General features: G+C 52.3%; 11 protein-coding genes across 11 annotated transcripts; 4 read left to right on the top strand and 7 right to left on the bottom strand.

Moving 5' to 3' along the window:
* Positions 1-664: 664 nt before the first annotated feature.
* JKF63_07818 (uncharacterized protein) lies at positions 665-1240 on the bottom strand (the record flags this gene model as incomplete). Its single annotated transcript, XM_067903749.1, has 1 exon — positions 665-1240. The coding sequence occupies one exon, from the start codon at positions 1238-1240 to the stop codon at positions 665-667; it is 576 nt and encodes a 191-aa protein (XP_067760008.1).
* An 860-nt stretch (positions 1241-2100) lies between these two features.
* Positions 2101-2598, bottom strand: JKF63_07817 (uncharacterized protein; the record flags this gene model as incomplete). The annotated part of the gene is made up of 1 exon (XM_067903748.1): positions 2101-2598. The coding sequence occupies one exon, from the start codon at positions 2596-2598 to the stop codon at positions 2101-2103; it is 498 nt and encodes a 165-aa protein (XP_067760007.1).
* An 809-nt stretch (positions 2599-3407) lies between these two features.
* On the bottom strand, positions 3408-5669 carry JKF63_07816 (uncharacterized protein; the record flags this gene model as incomplete). Its single annotated transcript, XM_067903747.1, has 2 exons — positions 3408-3526; positions 3557-5669. The coding sequence occupies 2 exons, from the start codon at positions 5667-5669 to the stop codon at positions 3408-3410; spliced, it is 2232 nt and encodes a 743-aa protein (XP_067760006.1).
* A 706-nt stretch (positions 5670-6375) lies between these two features.
* JKF63_07815 (uncharacterized protein) lies at positions 6376-7155 on the bottom strand (the record flags this gene model as incomplete). Its single annotated transcript, XM_067903746.1, has 1 exon — positions 6376-7155. One exon carries the CDS (start codon positions 7153-7155, stop codon positions 6376-6378), a length of 780 nt encoding a protein of 259 aa, XP_067760005.1.
* Positions 7156-8300: 1145 nt separating this feature from the next.
* JKF63_07814 (uncharacterized protein) lies at positions 8301-8594 on the bottom strand (the record flags this gene model as incomplete). The annotated part of the gene is made up of 1 exon (XM_067903745.1): positions 8301-8594. One exon carries the CDS (start codon positions 8592-8594, stop codon positions 8301-8303), a length of 294 nt encoding a protein of 97 aa, XP_067760004.1.
* Positions 8595-9146: 552 nt separating this feature from the next.
* On the bottom strand, positions 9147-9782 carry JKF63_07813 (uncharacterized protein; the record flags this gene model as incomplete). The annotated part of the gene is made up of 1 exon (XM_067903744.1): positions 9147-9782. The coding sequence occupies one exon, from the start codon at positions 9780-9782 to the stop codon at positions 9147-9149; it is 636 nt and encodes a 211-aa protein (XP_067760003.1).
* Positions 9783-10222: 440 nt separating this feature from the next.
* JKF63_07812 (uncharacterized protein) lies at positions 10223-11242 on the bottom strand (the record flags this gene model as incomplete). The annotated part of the gene is made up of 1 exon (XM_067903743.1): positions 10223-11242. One exon carries the CDS (start codon positions 11240-11242, stop codon positions 10223-10225), a length of 1020 nt encoding a protein of 339 aa, XP_067760002.1.
* Positions 11243-12161: 919 nt separating this feature from the next.
* JKF63_07811 (uncharacterized protein) lies at positions 12162-12611 on the top strand (the record flags this gene model as incomplete). Its single annotated transcript, XM_067903742.1, has 1 exon — positions 12162-12611. One exon carries the CDS (start codon positions 12162-12164, stop codon positions 12609-12611), a length of 450 nt encoding a protein of 149 aa, XP_067760001.1.
* Positions 12612-12955: 344 nt separating this feature from the next.
* On the top strand, positions 12956-14119 carry JKF63_07810 (uncharacterized protein; the record flags this gene model as incomplete). The annotated part of the gene is made up of 1 exon (XM_067903741.1): positions 12956-14119. The coding sequence occupies one exon, from the start codon at positions 12956-12958 to the stop codon at positions 14117-14119; it is 1164 nt and encodes a 387-aa protein (XP_067760000.1).
* A 544-nt stretch (positions 14120-14663) lies between these two features.
* Positions 14664-14843, top strand: JKF63_07809 (uncharacterized protein; the record flags this gene model as incomplete). The annotated part of the gene is made up of 1 exon (XM_067903740.1): positions 14664-14843. One exon carries the CDS (start codon positions 14664-14666, stop codon positions 14841-14843), a length of 180 nt encoding a protein of 59 aa, XP_067759999.1.
* Positions 14844-15811: 968 nt separating this feature from the next.
* JKF63_07808 (uncharacterized protein) lies at positions 15812-16330 on the top strand (the record flags this gene model as incomplete). The annotated part of the gene is made up of 1 exon (XM_067903739.1): positions 15812-16330. One exon carries the CDS (start codon positions 15812-15814, stop codon positions 16328-16330), a length of 519 nt encoding a protein of 172 aa, XP_067759998.1.
* Positions 16331-17192: the final 862 nt, after the last annotated feature.

Raw genomic sequence — 17192 nt, 5'->3', positions numbered from 1 at the left:
ATACAATCACTGGAAAGCAACAACGTCCATAAAGATGCATGTGTGTGTCTCCTCCTCCTCCTCTTCCCTTTTTTCCCCTGCGCCTGTGAGCGTCTTCGGTGAGCATCTTACACCGGGACACCCGCGGCAGAAGCACCACCACCCCCCTCCCCTCCCCTCCCCCTCCCCCTCCCTCTCCCCCTCTTCAAGTCTGTTCCCTCTTGGAACACACCTGCGTTCGTTGTATTTCCGTTGCATACAAATATACATATATATATATATATATATATATATATTCATATATTTGTTTGGAGAGGGAGAGAGGTGAAGGGAGGGAGGGAGGGAGGGAGAGAGGGGGTGGTTATGTTTTTAGGTGACGTGGGTCCTCGATTACACACAACGGAGTGGGGGGGGGGGGGAGGGGTAACCACCGAGAGGTGTTGGCGGTTGTGAGAGCAGCAGCACAAGCAACGGAGAGGCACAGACAGTACTGAACTTGGGCGCGCGCACACATGCAAAAAAAAAAGAGCCAGCCATGGAGGTCGCACTCTAACGTGAGGGGCGAGCGGACATCAGTGGATGTGGGTGGTGGTGGTGGTGGTGGTGGTGTGTGTGTGTGTGTGTGTGAGGGGTGGGGTCTCCACTCCTTCCTCCGTTTCCTTCTCTCCCCCTTTCACTCAGTGCATCACTCTGTGCTTGACTGACCACGCCGTGCTGCCTTGCGCTGCTTCAGTGCCTCATTCCGTCGCTCCTGGCGACTGACCGAGGAGTTTCCGCTGCTGCCATCGATACCGTTAGCCACACCAGTGTCGGCAGCGCTGCCGCCCAAGTAGGCAGAAACCAAAGGCTTCAGCAGCGTGCCCCAGAGCTTGTAGATGAGCGTCGCCGGCACAGGGAGGTAAAAAACAATAAAAGCGGGATGCAGAATACACAACGTCTGTACTACCCAGCACACCCACAACACATCCTGGACAAAGGTGTAGTGCCCCAGCTCCTGCGGATTGGAGACGTCGATACAGTCTAGTAACGCCCCGTCCGAGCCGATGGTGGGCTGCGCCAACTTGTTCAGCGTGGTGTAGGCCATGTACTCCTGGCCGGCCCAGAAGCTGATCGCCATGAGGTCCCGAAACGATGGCAGGCCGCCGTTGCGGTAGAGAATCACGAACACGTAGACACAGTTCAATGCAGCGGTGATCATTGAAAAAGCGCGCATGCGCGCCATGTTTTTCTTCAAATTCTTCTTTGCCGTCTCTTTCGCCATTTTGCTATGTTACCGTTTTGATCACTCCTGCGAATGTGTGCGTGAGTGTGTGTGTGTGTGTGTGTGGAGGGGAAAGGAGGGGGGGAAGGGGCATCGTGGTGAGGAAGTGAGGGTGAAGGATGCGGCAAGAGAAGAGAGTGCGCGAGGTGTGTGGAGGGGGGGGGGGGGGGGTAGCGTGTATCACTCATATTTTCTGCCTCAAGAATGGGAAAGAGTGTGCCAGTCATGCTCCTCCGCCATCGGCGCGACCAACACACGACTGAGCATCCTCCTCCCTGTCCTGCCCTGCCCTGCCCAGCTCGCACGTCTCCCACAAGAACGTAATAAAACACACACGCACACACACACACACATAGATAAACTAATATACGTACGTCATGTGTATATGTATGTGTGTGTCCATGCATGCGGTACCCACTCGTTCTCTCCGTTACACAACACCTCAACGACCCCACACCCCCGGTGATGACGGGAGGGGGGGGAGAGAGAGGAAACCGGTGGTCGTCTGTGGGGAGGCGCCCCGTTTTCCCCGCACACCACGGCACGCAGATGACAAAAAAAAAACGGTGCTCTTCTCCTTTTCTCCCCCATAAGCGAGCCCGCACCAAAATGTGTGGGGAAGATGTGCGTGGGTATATAAGAGAAGAAGATATGCGTTGTCCACATCTACGAATCTCCCCCGTTTACCCTTCCGTTTCTGTGCTCTCCCGCTATTACCCCCCCCCAACCCCAGCCCACCCCACCCCACCCAGCCCCCCAGCCCATCCCCCTCCCTTGAACAACAACAACAATAATGACAGAACAAAAACCTCACCTTGTCTAAACCCCCAGGCCCTCTGGGAGGGGAGGGGGGGGGGTCGCTAGTGCCTTAGGAGACCCTCTTTTGTCTCCCTCACCCCGTATCCATCAGGGCGACCGTAGGGGTCATCCCTGAACGGATTCAACATGTAAAGAGTGCCACCCAACACCACCAAGAGGAGGGCGCAGAACAGGCGATGGAGCCTCTCGGCATCTTCAACCGCGTCCTTGTTGCCCTTGTGTAGCTCCGCCGGGACGCGCTGCCTATTCGGCCCCTTCGTAAAGTCCTGAAACATCTGCTCTGGACCCTCTTCCTCACACCCGTCGCGCTTCTCACGAATCCTGTCGTAGAAGGTTCGGCTGCTGCACACGACCGCGCTTGACGGAGACGCGATGGTGGTGACTGCAGAAATATCCCCAACCCTGGCAATGGGGCGAAGAGAAGCGTCACGGGTGATGGTCGTCGCTACATAGCACCGGCGTAGCGTGTCGAGAAGGGGCCCGCGTGTCGAAGAGTGTGCTACAGCGTCAATGGGGATGCGGTGAAGCAGAGGTGCCATCGCGACCAGACAAACTCCCTCCCCTCCTCTCTGTTTTGGTTCAATGTGTGTTTCAAGCCTCCCCTCTTTCCCCCCTTGGGCCCGCGCTCCGATAATTTTTATTGTTCATCAACGGTCACTGGATGAGTCGAGTGCGTGAAATGGGATGTGCGTGGGTGTGCGTGGGTGGGTGAGGTAATCCACTTATTTGCATTTTTTTAAGGGGTGTGTTGATTGGGGGAGGGAGGGGAGGGGGAGGTCGTATGGTTAACATGAACAACAAGAGCAACCAGAGAAAAGCATAATATATATATATATATGTTTGTATTCAAAAAATAAAAAGGGGAAAGAAGGAGGGAGGGAAGAGGGGAGAGAGGAAGGGGGCAATGAGGTCGAATGTACGGCGTGCGTGTGTGCGTGTATCTGCAATGGGGGGGGGGGGTATCACCGCATATATACACGCACTGAGAGAGGGAGAAAGAGGGCATGGGATTTGCGTGAGTGGCAGTCTCGATCATCTTCACTCCATGACTGTTAAAAGGGGGACACATCCATACACACCATCATCCGATGCCATCACCGCCACACACACACACACACACACACACACACTCAAAAATTAAAAAGAAAATGAAACTGTCATAACACCCAGCCAAATGTTGTCGGCAACGGATTTGGACGCATCATCGTCATACAGACAAAAAACAAGAAAAAAATGCAGCAGCTCCGACGGCATCGCGCCGGGTGGTGGTGGTGGTGGTGGTGCCAGGCGAATCGAGAGTACATCAGTGGATGCACGCACACACTTTGTTTTACACCTTCGCTTACGATTAGTCCAGGCGGCGCTCCTTTAGTGGCTGTGGCTGCTGCTGATGCAGAGGCAGCGGCGCCTGCCCCGCTCGTCGGCTGCCAGTACACCGCGCTGAGGAGATGAGCGAGCTCCCTGCCGCTGCCGAAGCAGCAGCAGCAGCAGCAGCAGCAGCAGTCGCTATACTCACACGAGGGCCAGCAGCACCAACAACCGCCGTGCCGCTTCTGATGGCCTGCAGCTGTTCGGCAATGCAATGGAAGACATCGCCAATTGAGCCGCCACCGGCACCCGCGCCGGCAGTGGCGGCCGAGTCCACTGACTGCATCGTCGCCTCCATGCTGGTCATCTGGGAATCGACCATCTGCTTGATGCGCGACAGAAATGCGTCCTCAACGCCTTCAGACTTGCCGAGCGATTTGGCTAGTCGCTCTCGCAGCTGGTCTACTTCGCCCTTCAGGAGAGCCCCAAGGGCCTGCACGTCCTCCAGCTCCGTGTTTAACGCTCGCACGCAATCCGTGGCACTTTCCTTCAAGACGGCCTCTGACCTCCGGATCACCTCCATGTCCTCCCGAAAACGCGCCTCGTACTGGTCACGCTCTCGCGCGCTCCAGCGATGCATCTCCTCCAGCTCCTCCTTCACCGAGTCCACGGCACGCTGCAGCGCTGCGTGTTGCTCTTCCCGGTACCGAGCCACCTTGAACGAGGCGGCGCGGTGGACCTCCTCCAGGCATGGAGGCTCACTCTGCTCCCCTGCCCCGTTGCCCGCGGCAGCGAAGCCTGCGCGGCTATTCACGTACATTGGACCGGCCTGCTCCTGTTGAACCTGCTGCTGCTGTACTGCCTCAAGAAGCTGCAGGTGGTGCGACTTGCCGTGGGCGAGTGGTTGCTGGACATCGTCTACGATGCCAACCTCGCAATGCGCATTTCCCGGCGGTTCTGGTATGGCCGTTGTCTTCAGTGGGCGCACCGCAGAGCTCGTTCGACTGCTGCCCTGGGACGATAATGGCGGGGCGGGTGAATTTGAAGAGGCAGCGTGAAAGGCGTGGCTTCCTCTAGCCTCCTCGATCTGGCGAGACGGGGGTGCGGGCGCGATTACGCGCCGCGGCGCGGTGCGCTTCCGCTCTGCCACCCACTCATGCACGACGGAGGTGCGCAGCTCGCGCATGGTAGCACGGGTCATCGATACGTGGAGCTTGTCCATACCGTCCTGCGTCAGGCTCATTACAAGGGCGAGTTTAGGTGGTATCACATACAGGCGCAGCTCCAACTTGTGGTCCTTCGTCAGTTTGACGGAGCGGACGTGCTCGTAGGGGATAGTGAGGTACACACCGCCGCCGCCGATGTTGGCACTAGTGTTGGGAAGCAAAGCGACTAACAGCAGCGGCGAGAAGTACAGCGTCGTTGCGCGCGTTACGGTAACACCAGCCACCTCAATCTGCAGCACCGCGAACGACTTTATTTTATCCGGGTGCACATCACGGTTGTAGTTGTCTAGCAGTTGATGAATGGAGAGCAGAAGCGTGTTGTCGTTGGGTAACTCCTCGATGCCTCGCAACAGATATGGATGGATGGCTGCACCCGACGCTGTCGCGTTGTTTGATGGGGAGAATCTCGATGCAGGGATGACCGGTGCTGCAGCCTGAGTGAGAAAAGAGCTCCGGTGCTTGAACAGCCGGTAGACCACCTCCACGCACTGCATCTGAAAGAAAAAGTCGCTGGAGGCGTCAACGCAGGCAGCGATTGTGGCGCACGCGAAGCCAAAGCGATTTTTATTCTCCGGTGACCCGCGCAGGAGAGAGATGAGAGCGCTGCAACAGTTGCGATGCACACGGTAGTCGTCGTCATGCAAGTCTGAATCCTTCACAAAGCCGAGCAGCACCTCACCAAGGCGTGCGCCAAGCCGGTCCTTCAGCGACGCCGCGCAGCAAAAAAGCTGCATCACCTTGAAGAGCACATCCATGTCGAACTGCAGGCGAAAGGCCGCTGTCCGACGCGCCAAGAGTTGGGCTGCCAAGTCACAAAAGAGATCCGCGCATGTGCCCTCCTCGGCAGGCTGCAGCAGGCCGAGGCACACCTGATCAGCCTTGAGGTCGCCTGCCTCACTAATGAGGGTGAGCAGTACCTCTAACGGGTGGGGTAGCTTCAAGCGAACGCAGTAGAGACACTTGTTCAAGATGGCCTCCAGGTGTGCAGTCACCTCCGGCACATCCCGGGGGCCAATGACGGGGCACTCGGCGATGATGTCCGTCGGCGCGCTCAAGAGTGTCTCTAGTGAGCACATTGCGATACCACACGACACGCAATAAGCGTGAAGAACGCGCGGGGTGGCGGCAGTAGCGCGAACACGTGTATGTATGTATGTATGTATGGGTGGATGGATGTCTATGTCCACATATAAATGTGTGTATGTGTGTCTGTATGTCTGTCTGGCGCGTACGTGTGTGTGTACGCTTATTTGTGCATGTAGAGGGGGGAGGAGGAGGAGGAGGAGAAAAATGAGCGTGTGTAGCGGTTGGTGGGAGAAATGGGGAGTTCGCCCCGCCTCGCGATCAGCGGTATGCTATGTGGAGGAAAAAAAAGTGTAAGGCAGGAGCGAGAGAGGAAAGCGAGAGAGCGGGGATGTAATCAAACGAAAAGAACAAATTGAATGATCCACCACGCACACACACACACACACATACACCGCCCCCCTCCCCTCCTTCCCTCCCTCCCTTCATCTCCATTCCCCACCTCATCACACCATCTTCTCATCTGTGATGCTTTGGGATGCGTCTCTCTTTTCTTCTCTTCCATCCTTTGTGTGTGTGTGTGAAGGGAGGGAAGGGAAGGGGGAGGGGGGCATGGAGGAAGACGACAGGGACAGCGGCGCGGTCGTCGCTAGAAGAGTGAAATATATACATATATATATATGTACGTATATACCCCCATCTGCTTGTGACAAGTGGGCTTAGGCCTCTCAACGGGACGCACACAGAAGTGCAGCACGCTCAACAAGCGAAAGACAAAGGGCGAACGCCGTAGAACCCCATTAGAGTCAAGGAAACCTTGTAGACGACCATGTTGAGCGCGAACGATGGCACAACGTCGCAACAGACGTACACAATGAGCATGGGAACACACAGTGGTCGATTCGCGCGCCTGTACAGCGAGGCAAGGTTCTTGGCATGTACCAGGCAGCATAAACGCGAGGGTGTGAGAATGCTGCCGATTGTGGATGACGGGTCTAGCAGTATGCAATGCAGCAGTGCGATGGCCATCGAAAAGGTGGCGATGACGGCGCAGTTCCAGCACCCCAACAACGATGGCTGACGTGATTCATTGAAGAGCTGAAGAAAAAAGAGGATGAGGTATCCCTCAGGCCTGGCCGGAGGATGTGCGCCGGCCCTCGATGGTGCGGTGTGAGGCTGGTGTTGTGTGTCCAAAGCCTTAACGCACAGCTCGTCGCTCTGAGCACACGGCCCTGGATTGGAATGTGTGAGGTGCAGTTCGCTTGACAGCGAGGCGGATGGTGCTACAGACGAAGACAACGGCTTCGCGGGTTCCTCGCTAGTTGCTGAGTGTGCGACGGGTGCAAGTGTGGCAGGGAAGTTGTTTGGCAGTGGTTGCAGCAAAGATGACTTGAGCTCTGAGTACCTCTCCTCCAGCTTGCGAATCTCATCCTCCACCACAGGATCGCTGGATCCAGAACTCGCTAAAGACTCCCGTTCGCGAAGCAGCGCCTTGTAGCGGCGTCTGGCCCGCTGCACCTCAACGGTGCTCACGTTCATCTCTAGAGGGGAAACACAGACAAAAACACCGCACGGCTCACTTTCAAAGCTATTTCACATCGAATAGGAAGAGACGAGGCGAACGACAGGGAAAAAAATAATAATGGGAGAATAGGTGTAGACGGATATATATATATATATATATGTGTGTGTGTATATGCACACACGTGAACAAACAGGGGATATGGATGTCAGAGTGGTATGGTGTATATATATGTGTGTGTGTGTGAGGTGGGGGTTAGTAGAGAGACGGAAACGACAAAAAAAAAGAGAAAGAGGGGGAGAGAGAAACAAAGTGAGCCAAAACCAGGAATAGAGACTTTGATGCCGTTGATATGTATGGTGGCGCTTTCCACGGCCGCGCGCATCAGTCAAACAAAAAAGAATGAACAGAAAAAGCGGGCTGACCGACAGGACATGGCGAGCCTACTCCAATCAATCTGAACGCATTGAAAAACCAAAAAAAAACATCGAGAAGAAGCTAAGAATGGCCCCAGACACTTTGAATGCCTGAACAATGTCTATTCGTGAATTGAGATATAGATATGTACAGAGGAGTAGGGGGTGGGACAACTTCGCATGCCCCAGCGTACACACACTGCCGCTGTCGCTGAAAACCACATTTTCTGAAAGACATGTCATCTCATCTGCCTCTCTCGCTGTTTTTTTTTTGTGTTCCTTTGCTCTACACTTATAGAGAGGCCGCAAGTCGTTCTCAAAGCGCGGAACTGCAACACCGTCAAAACAACGTAGGGCGTTACGTATCGGAGAACAGCACAACAAAACAACAACAACGACAAAAAAGAAGAGCGAACAAACTGACACGTTGGAAGCTCTTCAGACCCATTACGTAGTCGGTCTCATAAAGCGCACGGTTTTCAGCGAGCCTTTTTGACGACCATGAGCACTCCTCTTAGAGAGGGGAAAAAGACTGCAACAATATAAATCCATCATTCATGAGCTGGTGGCACCACGTGCGATCTTCTATGGAACGATCACACCGCAGAGCGGCAGCTGTCTGGCAATACCGCCACTTTTTTCATCTAATCTCAGTAAAGCTCTCCGCATGAGACCAAGCTGGGTCTGCTCGGCTACAAGATAGGAAGTAACATGTAGACGAGAGAGCAGAAGGAAATGCACGTATATCACTCGATAGTTTTATCCACCTTCGTTACAGAGCCGCAGCACCACCGGACCAGTGTGGCAGCCTGCACTGTGCTGTTCGTGGCGTGGCACGCAAACAGCGGATAGTTTGCTGGAACAATACTGACTGACCATCGCATAAACAGCATGCTATAGACACAGAGAACGCTTGTCATAGCTGGGTCGATATCAGACAGAGGACGGGTAGAGAAATTCGTGATGCCAGCAATTGGTATGAGCCAGTTGGCAGCGGCACCGGCGTAGCCGATGCATCGAACGAAGCTTTGGGACACCATCTTCGCTTTTCGCTCTTTCCGTGTTCCGTTTCGTATATATGTATATGTGTCTGTGTGTGTGTGTGTGTAAGTGGAAAGAGTCGCGCTTGGGGGAGCGTCAATAATTCAATGCGCAAATTACGATGGTCGCTGGGGGAAGAGGTACAAAAGAACGAAGGGAAGGAAGAAAAGGGAGGGAAATGTGAAATCACCAAGAAGAGTAGTCAGACAATTAATGCACCCACAACCCCGACAAGGTAGTTGGAGTTCTCATGCGCGGCAGGCAAGAAAAAAGCAGGACGCAGAACACACTCTCTGCCTAATTCGATTCAAAGATCCTCTTTCTTTTTTTTTCGCATACTGCCATGCATAGCATCCACAATTTTCTTGCTATGAGTTAGCAGCTAAACATCACATTACTTCAGTTTGCACGGTCAATTCGGTCATCAGAGTAAGCAAAAATCTTTTTTTCTTCACCTCAGCACTATTCCTCAAACACGCTCCGAAGACTTGACCAGCGGCAACGAGGGAACTCCTTGAAAGGTAGTTGTTCGCCCCGCTAGAGGAGTTTGCTTACTTCCGCTTGGTAGAAACAGCGGACTCCAACAGCTCGTCAACAAGTTTTAGCAGCGGTGGTGGAAAGAAGAAGCCAGTGGATCCAAAAAACTGACCGTACTGGACTGTTTTTACCGCTTCGCTATAAACAGGAGGCTGCGAAAAGAGCGAAGATGGTCCAATAAGCTGCACTGTAAGCGTAACTACTGGGATGGAGAGGTCTTCTTGCGTGAGACGAACGCAAAGACGCCGATTCACAAGGTGACAAAAACACGGTTTTTGCGATCTCAATTTATCCTCAATCAAGCGCCCGGTACCTACAAAAATAATATCCCCGTTGTTTTGTACGATATTGTATGCAATCTGAAAAACGATGAGCATGCCGAAAAACAAAAACGAGCCGGCAAGCAAAAGCCCAGAAACTTGCCGTTTGCTAAGCGCATACGCTCCAGCGGCGACGCCTAAAGTGAAAACTTTGAGGAACACGTTCTTCAGGGATACCGGGTTTTCCTCCTTGACGCCTTCGTACGCAAGGTAGTCTTGAATATTAGACGCGAGAGCACGGTGCACACTTCTCACATCATTGACTACGTACCTTCGAATCTGTTTCGACCCCAGCTCATACCCGAAATTGTAGAGTACAGAGGACATCATGAAAGCCGCTAGAAATTCTTCTATTATGTGTGCGTGAAAAAAAGGGTTTACTATTTGAGTGAGGGCACCTTTGTAGTGAGAGATCGCGAGGAAGGAGGAGTGAAAACATAGACTGACGTATACGGGAACAGGGGTTTCACAGGATTTGGTATTCGGCAAGCTCTCTTCTAGATTAGTTCACGTATCGATGCGCGTCCAAATTGCGAAAGAGCCAAAAAATATCAGACAAAAATATAGTGAGTTCTATTTTTCTAACTATTATTTTTTTTTTCGAATACGGGGCTTTCAAATCCCAGTGGTGAAAATGTCAGGTGTTAAGGACATCAGCCACCTGCGCCACGTACAAGTATAAAGAAGAAAAAACTCGCATAGCCAATGGAGGGATACGAGCCCTAGCCGCAGCCTTGAGAGGGAGGAAGGGGAGCTATGAACGGAGTTTTTCACGATAACGGTCGAATGTGAACTGTGGTAGGCTGATTTCTGTATCCACTCTTCCCCATGGCCCAGTCATAGCTATGTGCATAGGCAACGAGAGAGCCATCCGCGCTTATGTCACCTGCCGAGATTGGAATGGCTTGTGTGCCCGATTTTTGCTCACACTGCAGTGTTTTGACAACTTTTCGATCGGCGCGGTTGATGACCGTCAAATTACCATCACCACCACCGGACAAGAGAAGTGGCAGCGTGGGATGATGCACGCAAAAATTGGTCTGGCTGAGAATGTAGTGGGACTTTTCCGTTGTGATATGAGCCTTGAATGTGCATCCTGGCACATCCTTCATGCTGATGAAGGAGACCCGTCCTTCTGAAGATCCAACTCCAACCCCGTCATACTGTGGAGCACACGTGATGCAACGGAGGTTGAATTTCATTACGTCGGGGAGCTTGAGCTCGTTGACCTTCTGCATTTGTTGAACGTCGTACACGTGAGCCAATCGACCTGTTGCGACAGCCATCATCGGCACCGTTTTCTGCGCCTCAAGCGCGAACACAGGTTCACCTAGGTTTTCCTCTCTCACAAAGTTTTGCTGTCTTAAATCCCACCAGCGCAGCTTGCCGTCCCAGCTCCCGGTGATGAGCACTTGACTCATTGTTTGTGGGAGAGTCACGAAATCGAGGCAACTAATCGGCAAATCATGTGATGCAACGACAGCCTTTTGATTCGAGTTGAGGTCCCACATAACCGCCGTTTTCGAGCACCCTCCGAAAAAGACCCGTCCATCAGCTGAGAAGGACATGTCGAGTAAAGGGCTGTCGTGTGTTGTGGTCCAAGACGGTTGGGATATGACTGCTCCAGCAGTGTTCCGTGCAACTTGCCATATAGAGCAAGTCCCGTCCCATGAGGCAACGCCGGCCATAAGCATCGGGCATTCTTTTGGCGAAAACCGAACAGAGCTGACACAGTCCGAGGTGGTGCCCTCTAGTCTGTGGTCAGCACCGATAGAAACAGATTGCGACATGGCGTCACTACAGGCGCTCAAATTTCTATATTTTTAACAACACTGACAGGGTCTTGAAGCCCCCTTACCTTTCCTTTGTGCGTGTAAATGTGCTGTGGATTAAACGAGAAGGAGGTTCCAATAGGAGCAGAGAGAGAGCAAGGAGACTAAAGAAACCAAGACCAAATATGATGTGCGAAGTACATTGGTTTTTAATCGCGGCGTTCGAGAATTTTTTTCCCCACAGTAGTGATCAATGTGTGTCGTCAGGCAGAGGAAGCGCACTAAGTTTTTTCTTTTAAAGAAAGGAGGGGTCTGTCCAGTTTTCTTCTGGGGGCAGCAAAAAAATGACATCACATTGAGAAATCTAAGCGGTGGTGTCTTTTTGTTTTGTTTAATTTCTGTTCTCTGGAAGACCATGTGCTTGGCAGCAAAGTAGTTAAATGCTGCGCTCTGTTTGATCACAATTCACTGACTCGGTCTCAGACGGTTTGCTTCGATGGATTTTTTTCTTCAGAGTTTTGCTGCCGCGTTGGTCTTTCGCGCACTTCCACTAACTAATCTCAGCGGCCACATGTTGTCTCAGGGCTGCGGGGGGGGGGGGCGGGGGAGAGGACGGCGCGGGGCAGTACTCTGTGCAGCTGGTCTACAGTTTTTTTTTTCCACAAACACTGCTTCCAGTAAGCTCAGTGCTGTTCAGCCTTTCCGACTTTGTAGCCACGACAATGCACATTCAGTGGTGCGGTTGCCTCTGCGTCAGCCCCCCCCCCTACCCACCCTCCGGCGCTCTGCAGGAAGGTGCTGTTACCCTCAACTGGCTTCACAATTTGAATACATCACTGTCACACTGTCACACTGCCTCGCTACTTTTTCTCTGTTCTACTTGAAAGCGTTGCCGTTTACCAAGGGCTATTCGACAGCTCACCAGAGCACAATCCATATGCTTTTCAGGCGCCTTCGTGTGGTTCACCCCATCCCTCTCCATACACGCAGATTGTCTATGAGAGCAATGGTTGTGGAGCATGGGGTACCTCTGTTTCTTTACTACTTCATCACCAATGAAGTTCTTGTTTGCATGGTGACATACTTGCTGCACTACGGCTACTTTGGTAAAGAGGACCTAATAGGCTTTTTGAAATCTCTCGGGGCCTCGAAATACGTGGACTTGGAGTCCATTGAAGGCAAACAATGGTCCTTTTTCGGGGGACATGTTGTCCTGAGCGCGCGACTCGTGACCAACTTCACCGCTGCGTCTTTGTTCATGTCGTTGTGGACACCCGTTCAGTTGCCCCTTTGTGTGGCCACCTATCCGTACCTGAAGCGCATCAGTCACCGTTTCATTAAGGGGAAAAAATGCGCTTTGCCTAAGACGATAAAGAGCAAGAGCTAGGCAATGTAGGACTACCACGCGTACCCGTGTTGGGAGTGGTAAATTCATCCACGTTGGGTAGATGCTCCTGTTCACTATGAGGAGCATGGCACAGCAGTAGATCAACAGTAACTCCATTATCCAAAAAGCTGATGTCATAAAAGAAAAGAAAAATAATTATTTCCATCTCATAAGGCTCGGCCTTGAAGAAAGGCCGAGCGTTACTTCCGCTTCCCCTGTAATCCTCGGGTTTGGTAGCCTCGCCCCAAACCGGGAAAAGGACCAACATGACGTTCCATTAACAATGAAATGAACACAACTCAGTTGACTTTTTCTCCTTCACTGTACGATTCGCAGAGCTTCAAATGTCTGGCGTCATCAACGACTTTTTACGCCGCTGCCTCCAGAGAGTGGCCAGCAAGGTGCAGCCTCTGACAGTAGTGCAGGGCAACGAGGGGGGCGACATGGACAGCATTGTTGGGTGTATTTACCTCGCTATGCTTTTTGACCAGCAGCAGAAATTTGGTTTTGAGAATCCTGTACCGGCCCTGAACTTCCCAAAAGAGGATTTCAACCTGCGCAACGATGTCGCAAAGCTCTTCAGGGAGTTGGGTATCGACGCATCCTTATTGATGTCAGTACAGAATGGACACTCAATGGACCGTTTTATTAATATTGCTGACCTCAACGCCTCCATTGTTCTTCATGATCACAATAAGCTCAGAGCAAACCAAAACCACTTGGCTTCAAGGGTGGTCGGCGTAGTGGACCATCACTTTGATGAGCAACAGTACCTCGACACCACAGCCACGCTCAGAATTTTGGGAACCGTTGGATCCGCTTGCACACTTGTTGCAAATCTCTACCGCGAGTGCGGTGAGGATGTTCCGTGTGCCACGCTGCTGGCGGCCCCGATTGTCCTGGATACCGTGAATTTTGATCCAGCACAAAAGAAAGTGACCCCAGAGGACGTCGTTGCATATGAGTGGCTACGCGAGAAGGAAGGCGCCGACAAGGCTGACGCTGCAGCTTTCTATGCAAAGCTGTCCATGTGGAAAAATGACGTTCTGGAGCTCAGTGTTCAAGAAATCTTGAGGAGGGATTTCAAACATTTCAACTTCGAAGCAAAGTCAAAGGAGGGTGTTATGTCGACGGGCACCAGTAGCGTGCCGTGCGCGTGCATGGAGTTCGAAGCTCGCTTCTCTGCTCCGACGGTTTTGAAGGAGGCAGCTAAGTATGTGGAGCAGCATCAATTAGATGTGCTCATCCTCGCGTTCGCTGGAAAAGTTGACGGAAAGCACTCTCGTGATATCGCCTTCTGTGCCAGGCCTGACGTGATAGCGGTCTTTGCGCCTTTTGTTGCGGATTCGCCGGGGCGCGCATCATTTACCCAGATCACAAAGTGTCAAACTGCGGATGGGATGTACGAGTACGTGTCGTACTCACTCAGCGACACTTCAATCTCTCGTAAGAAGCTGATTCCAGCGCTCTCCGAATTCCTTGCAGAGGGGACGCAAAGTCACTTTTGAGGAATCGAAGTTTTTTGGTCTCTCCTCTCTTCTTTCGAGAGCAGCAAGTTTCTCTCTTTGAAGAGAGAGCGTGTACGCAACGTGCGGGTAATACCATAGAGCTGAGTCCACGAAGGTAGGATTGCAACACCGGTATCACTGGAGCATTCTGTGTTCTACCAACTTAGGCGAAAATCCAAAACCTTTTTTCTTCAAGCCTCTTCGAGGCGTTCATGGGAGCGGTCGTACACATCGGAGAGGCATTGGACATTGTTGCCTTCTCCCCCAGCTCTTCCAAAGTCATTACAACCGAAAACTTAAATATCAGCGTGGTTGGAAAAGCAGCAATTGCAATACGTGGGCCAATGTCAGGAAAAAGTTGCACTCGCTGCACAAATATTTATCTTGCTGTTCTTGCTCATTCTGTTTCCATTTTCTCTCAACCAACAACACAACAACTGTGACGTCACGTGCCATAGCAGACAAGTGTACCTCATACAGTCATCCAAGCTTACATCTATACACACAGCTGTTGTCTCCCTCACTGTATACTGACGCAAGACAAATGACCCGCGGCAACCAGCGTGATCTCGCCCGCGAGAAGAAATTGAAGAAGGACCAGGATCGGAGTAAAGGCCACCGTGAGGATGGTCTTTCTCATGCCGCACGCAAGGAAGCGGATGCCGAGAGGATGCGCCAAAAGCAGATTGCTGCTGAGAACCGAAAGGCCTGCGGAGGTTCATGACCTTGCTTAGGCAAAGTGCAACACAACTTTTACAAGGAAAAAAACCAAAAAGGCTCCCTCTTTCTATACACAAACGCTTTTTTTTATCTTGTGCTCATTCTGGGCTGTGCATGGTGTTCTTTGCCAAGGAATGGGGTTGGTATCATCTTCCGGAAAGAGGCTCTTCTTTTTTTTCGAGAGTGACCGATTCTCGCACCACCTTGCAAGAGTGATGAGTGAGCAGGCGGTCTTGTTTTTCATATTAGGGTGTCGGCGATGTCAAGTAGCTCAAAAGAAGGTGAAGGGATTCGCTGCGACGTCGTCGATGAATGGTGAAGAGTGCGAATGCTCTGTTCTTTCGATGTGTAGTGTACTCGGTTTCAATTGAAGGATCTGAGCACTTCTGAGCCCCTTTTTTAGTATTCACGAGAGAGAACAGGTGTCCATATCCTCACCGAGCCTTCTGTGGCTGCAGGGAGCTTCACAACCCCCCACCTCCTTCAGCTCTTCTCTTCAGTTTGTCCTTACTTTTCCAATCCTACTTGTCTCGTCCCCCGAATGTGGCAGATGGAAGAGAACGCCTGGCCAAGGAATTATGGCTGCTGTGGTGTGCACGCAATGGTGTACACTGTACGACTTGATAGCACTCAGCCATGTGTTTGGCTCGGAGGTCCTCATTGTGGCTCAACATCTCATTTTCGCCCTTCGTTTTTTCCTCTTTGGTGCATTCGACATACAAATGACTACATGAACTACTTCCCTTGGGCCGTACAGACGGTGTGGTCAGCCTCTGCGTGAAAGATTAATAGGATTCCCGACGTGACAGAGTCGCCCCGAAATCCTCATTTGCTGCTCACTCACGCAGCCGCCCATGCGCTGTCGCGCCAAACACTACCGTAGTTGCACACTCATCAAAACTACTCCCTCTTTCACGCCACAGCACCAAACAACAACTCAGAAAAAACAAAACCAAAAAGGGTAAAAGGAGTATGTCATCGTATGACAAATCAGACCAGATCGGCTATGACGAAACGGATAACATATTAAATGCGGAGCTGGAGGCCATGATGGCCCGCACCCCGCCAGAGGTGCAGCGCCACCTGCAGCACCGCGTCCATGACGGCATCCTGCAGCGTATGAAGGAGGAGACAACACGCAAGTGTATTTCTTTCATCCAAAAGTATGAGCAGTGCGTCAACACCCAAAGGCCATACAACATGAAGTTATGTTATCCCCATCGCGATGCCATGAACGAGTGTGCACATGAGGTGAACCGTGAGGAAAACTACCAGCGCTATCGCATCATGTACCTCCGCGGCGAGTTGCTGAAGTACCATGAGATGCGCACAGCCGGCAAGATGGAGGTGTTCAAGATGAAGGCTCCTGATGCGATTCGCGCGTGGAAGCACGATTATGCACCAAAATATGCGCACATGATGGAGGATTTGGGGGTTGCGCCTCTCGGCAATGCTCTGACAACACCCGAGGAGGATGCGCATTCAAAGTAGTTTCCTTTGTGCTCAACACAGAATTCTCCCTCTATCCCGCTGCTCTCTAGTGGCGCTGATGCCCACACGCATACACGCACAAAAAAAAGTAGTGAAGGCCCCGACTGCAGTGCATCGCTCAGTTCCCCCTCCCCCCCTCTGCTCGGATCATAACCGCTACTCACTTCATACTCTCCTTGCGCTCAAGACAGACAGACAGAGAGTCGCACTACATACCCTGATGTACTTACACGAAATGAAGAAGGCAAAGGGGAGGAGGAGGGGGAGGGTGAACACAACGATCCAGCTGCCTGGTGGTGCGGTGGTGGCTAAAAGAAAATACATTCGTTTGATTGATCCAGGAAACGAGAGAGAAAGAGGGCCGCTGTTTGCTCTTCAGAAAAGTGAACTCCTTTCTCTCCTACTTTTTCATCGTGTGGCCCATTCTGTCAGGCAATGCATCGAGAGCTGCAACACCACACACACTACATGCACACACACGTCTCATTCCTCCAGGATACCACCGGGGGCATCACCACTACCCCTTTGCGTGTGTGTGTGGTGTGTGTGTGGTGTACCTCAAGGCAACCCCCTCGCCAGTGGGCAGTGGAGAGGGGACCGGGTGAGACACGTTCGAGTCACCCCGACAGTCTGTACCCCCCTCCCTCCCCCTCCCCCGACTTCCCTCCCCCTTATGGACAGTAAAAAGGTGTGCCGTGTCGCGGGTTGTTTCTGAGCGGCATCACCCAGGACTTGTGTTGCAGACGTCAGTAGCGACCCACTACTCTAAGTTCTCTACATCGAAGGGTGGGTGGTGGGGGGTAGGGGAGGGGATACGTGAGCCAGTCACTTTCTGGCCTTGGCAAGGTGGGGATAGGAGCAT

The sequence above is a fragment of the Porcisia hertigi genome, chromosome 1 (assembly GCF_017918235.1).
Source record: "Porcisia hertigi strain C119 chromosome 1, whole genome shotgun sequence".
Classification (NCBI taxonomy): domain Eukaryota; phylum Euglenozoa; class Kinetoplastea; order Trypanosomatida; family Trypanosomatidae; genus Porcisia; species Porcisia hertigi.
Note: the sequence above shows the minus strand (reverse complement) of the source record. Positions and strands in the feature narration are given on the sequence as shown.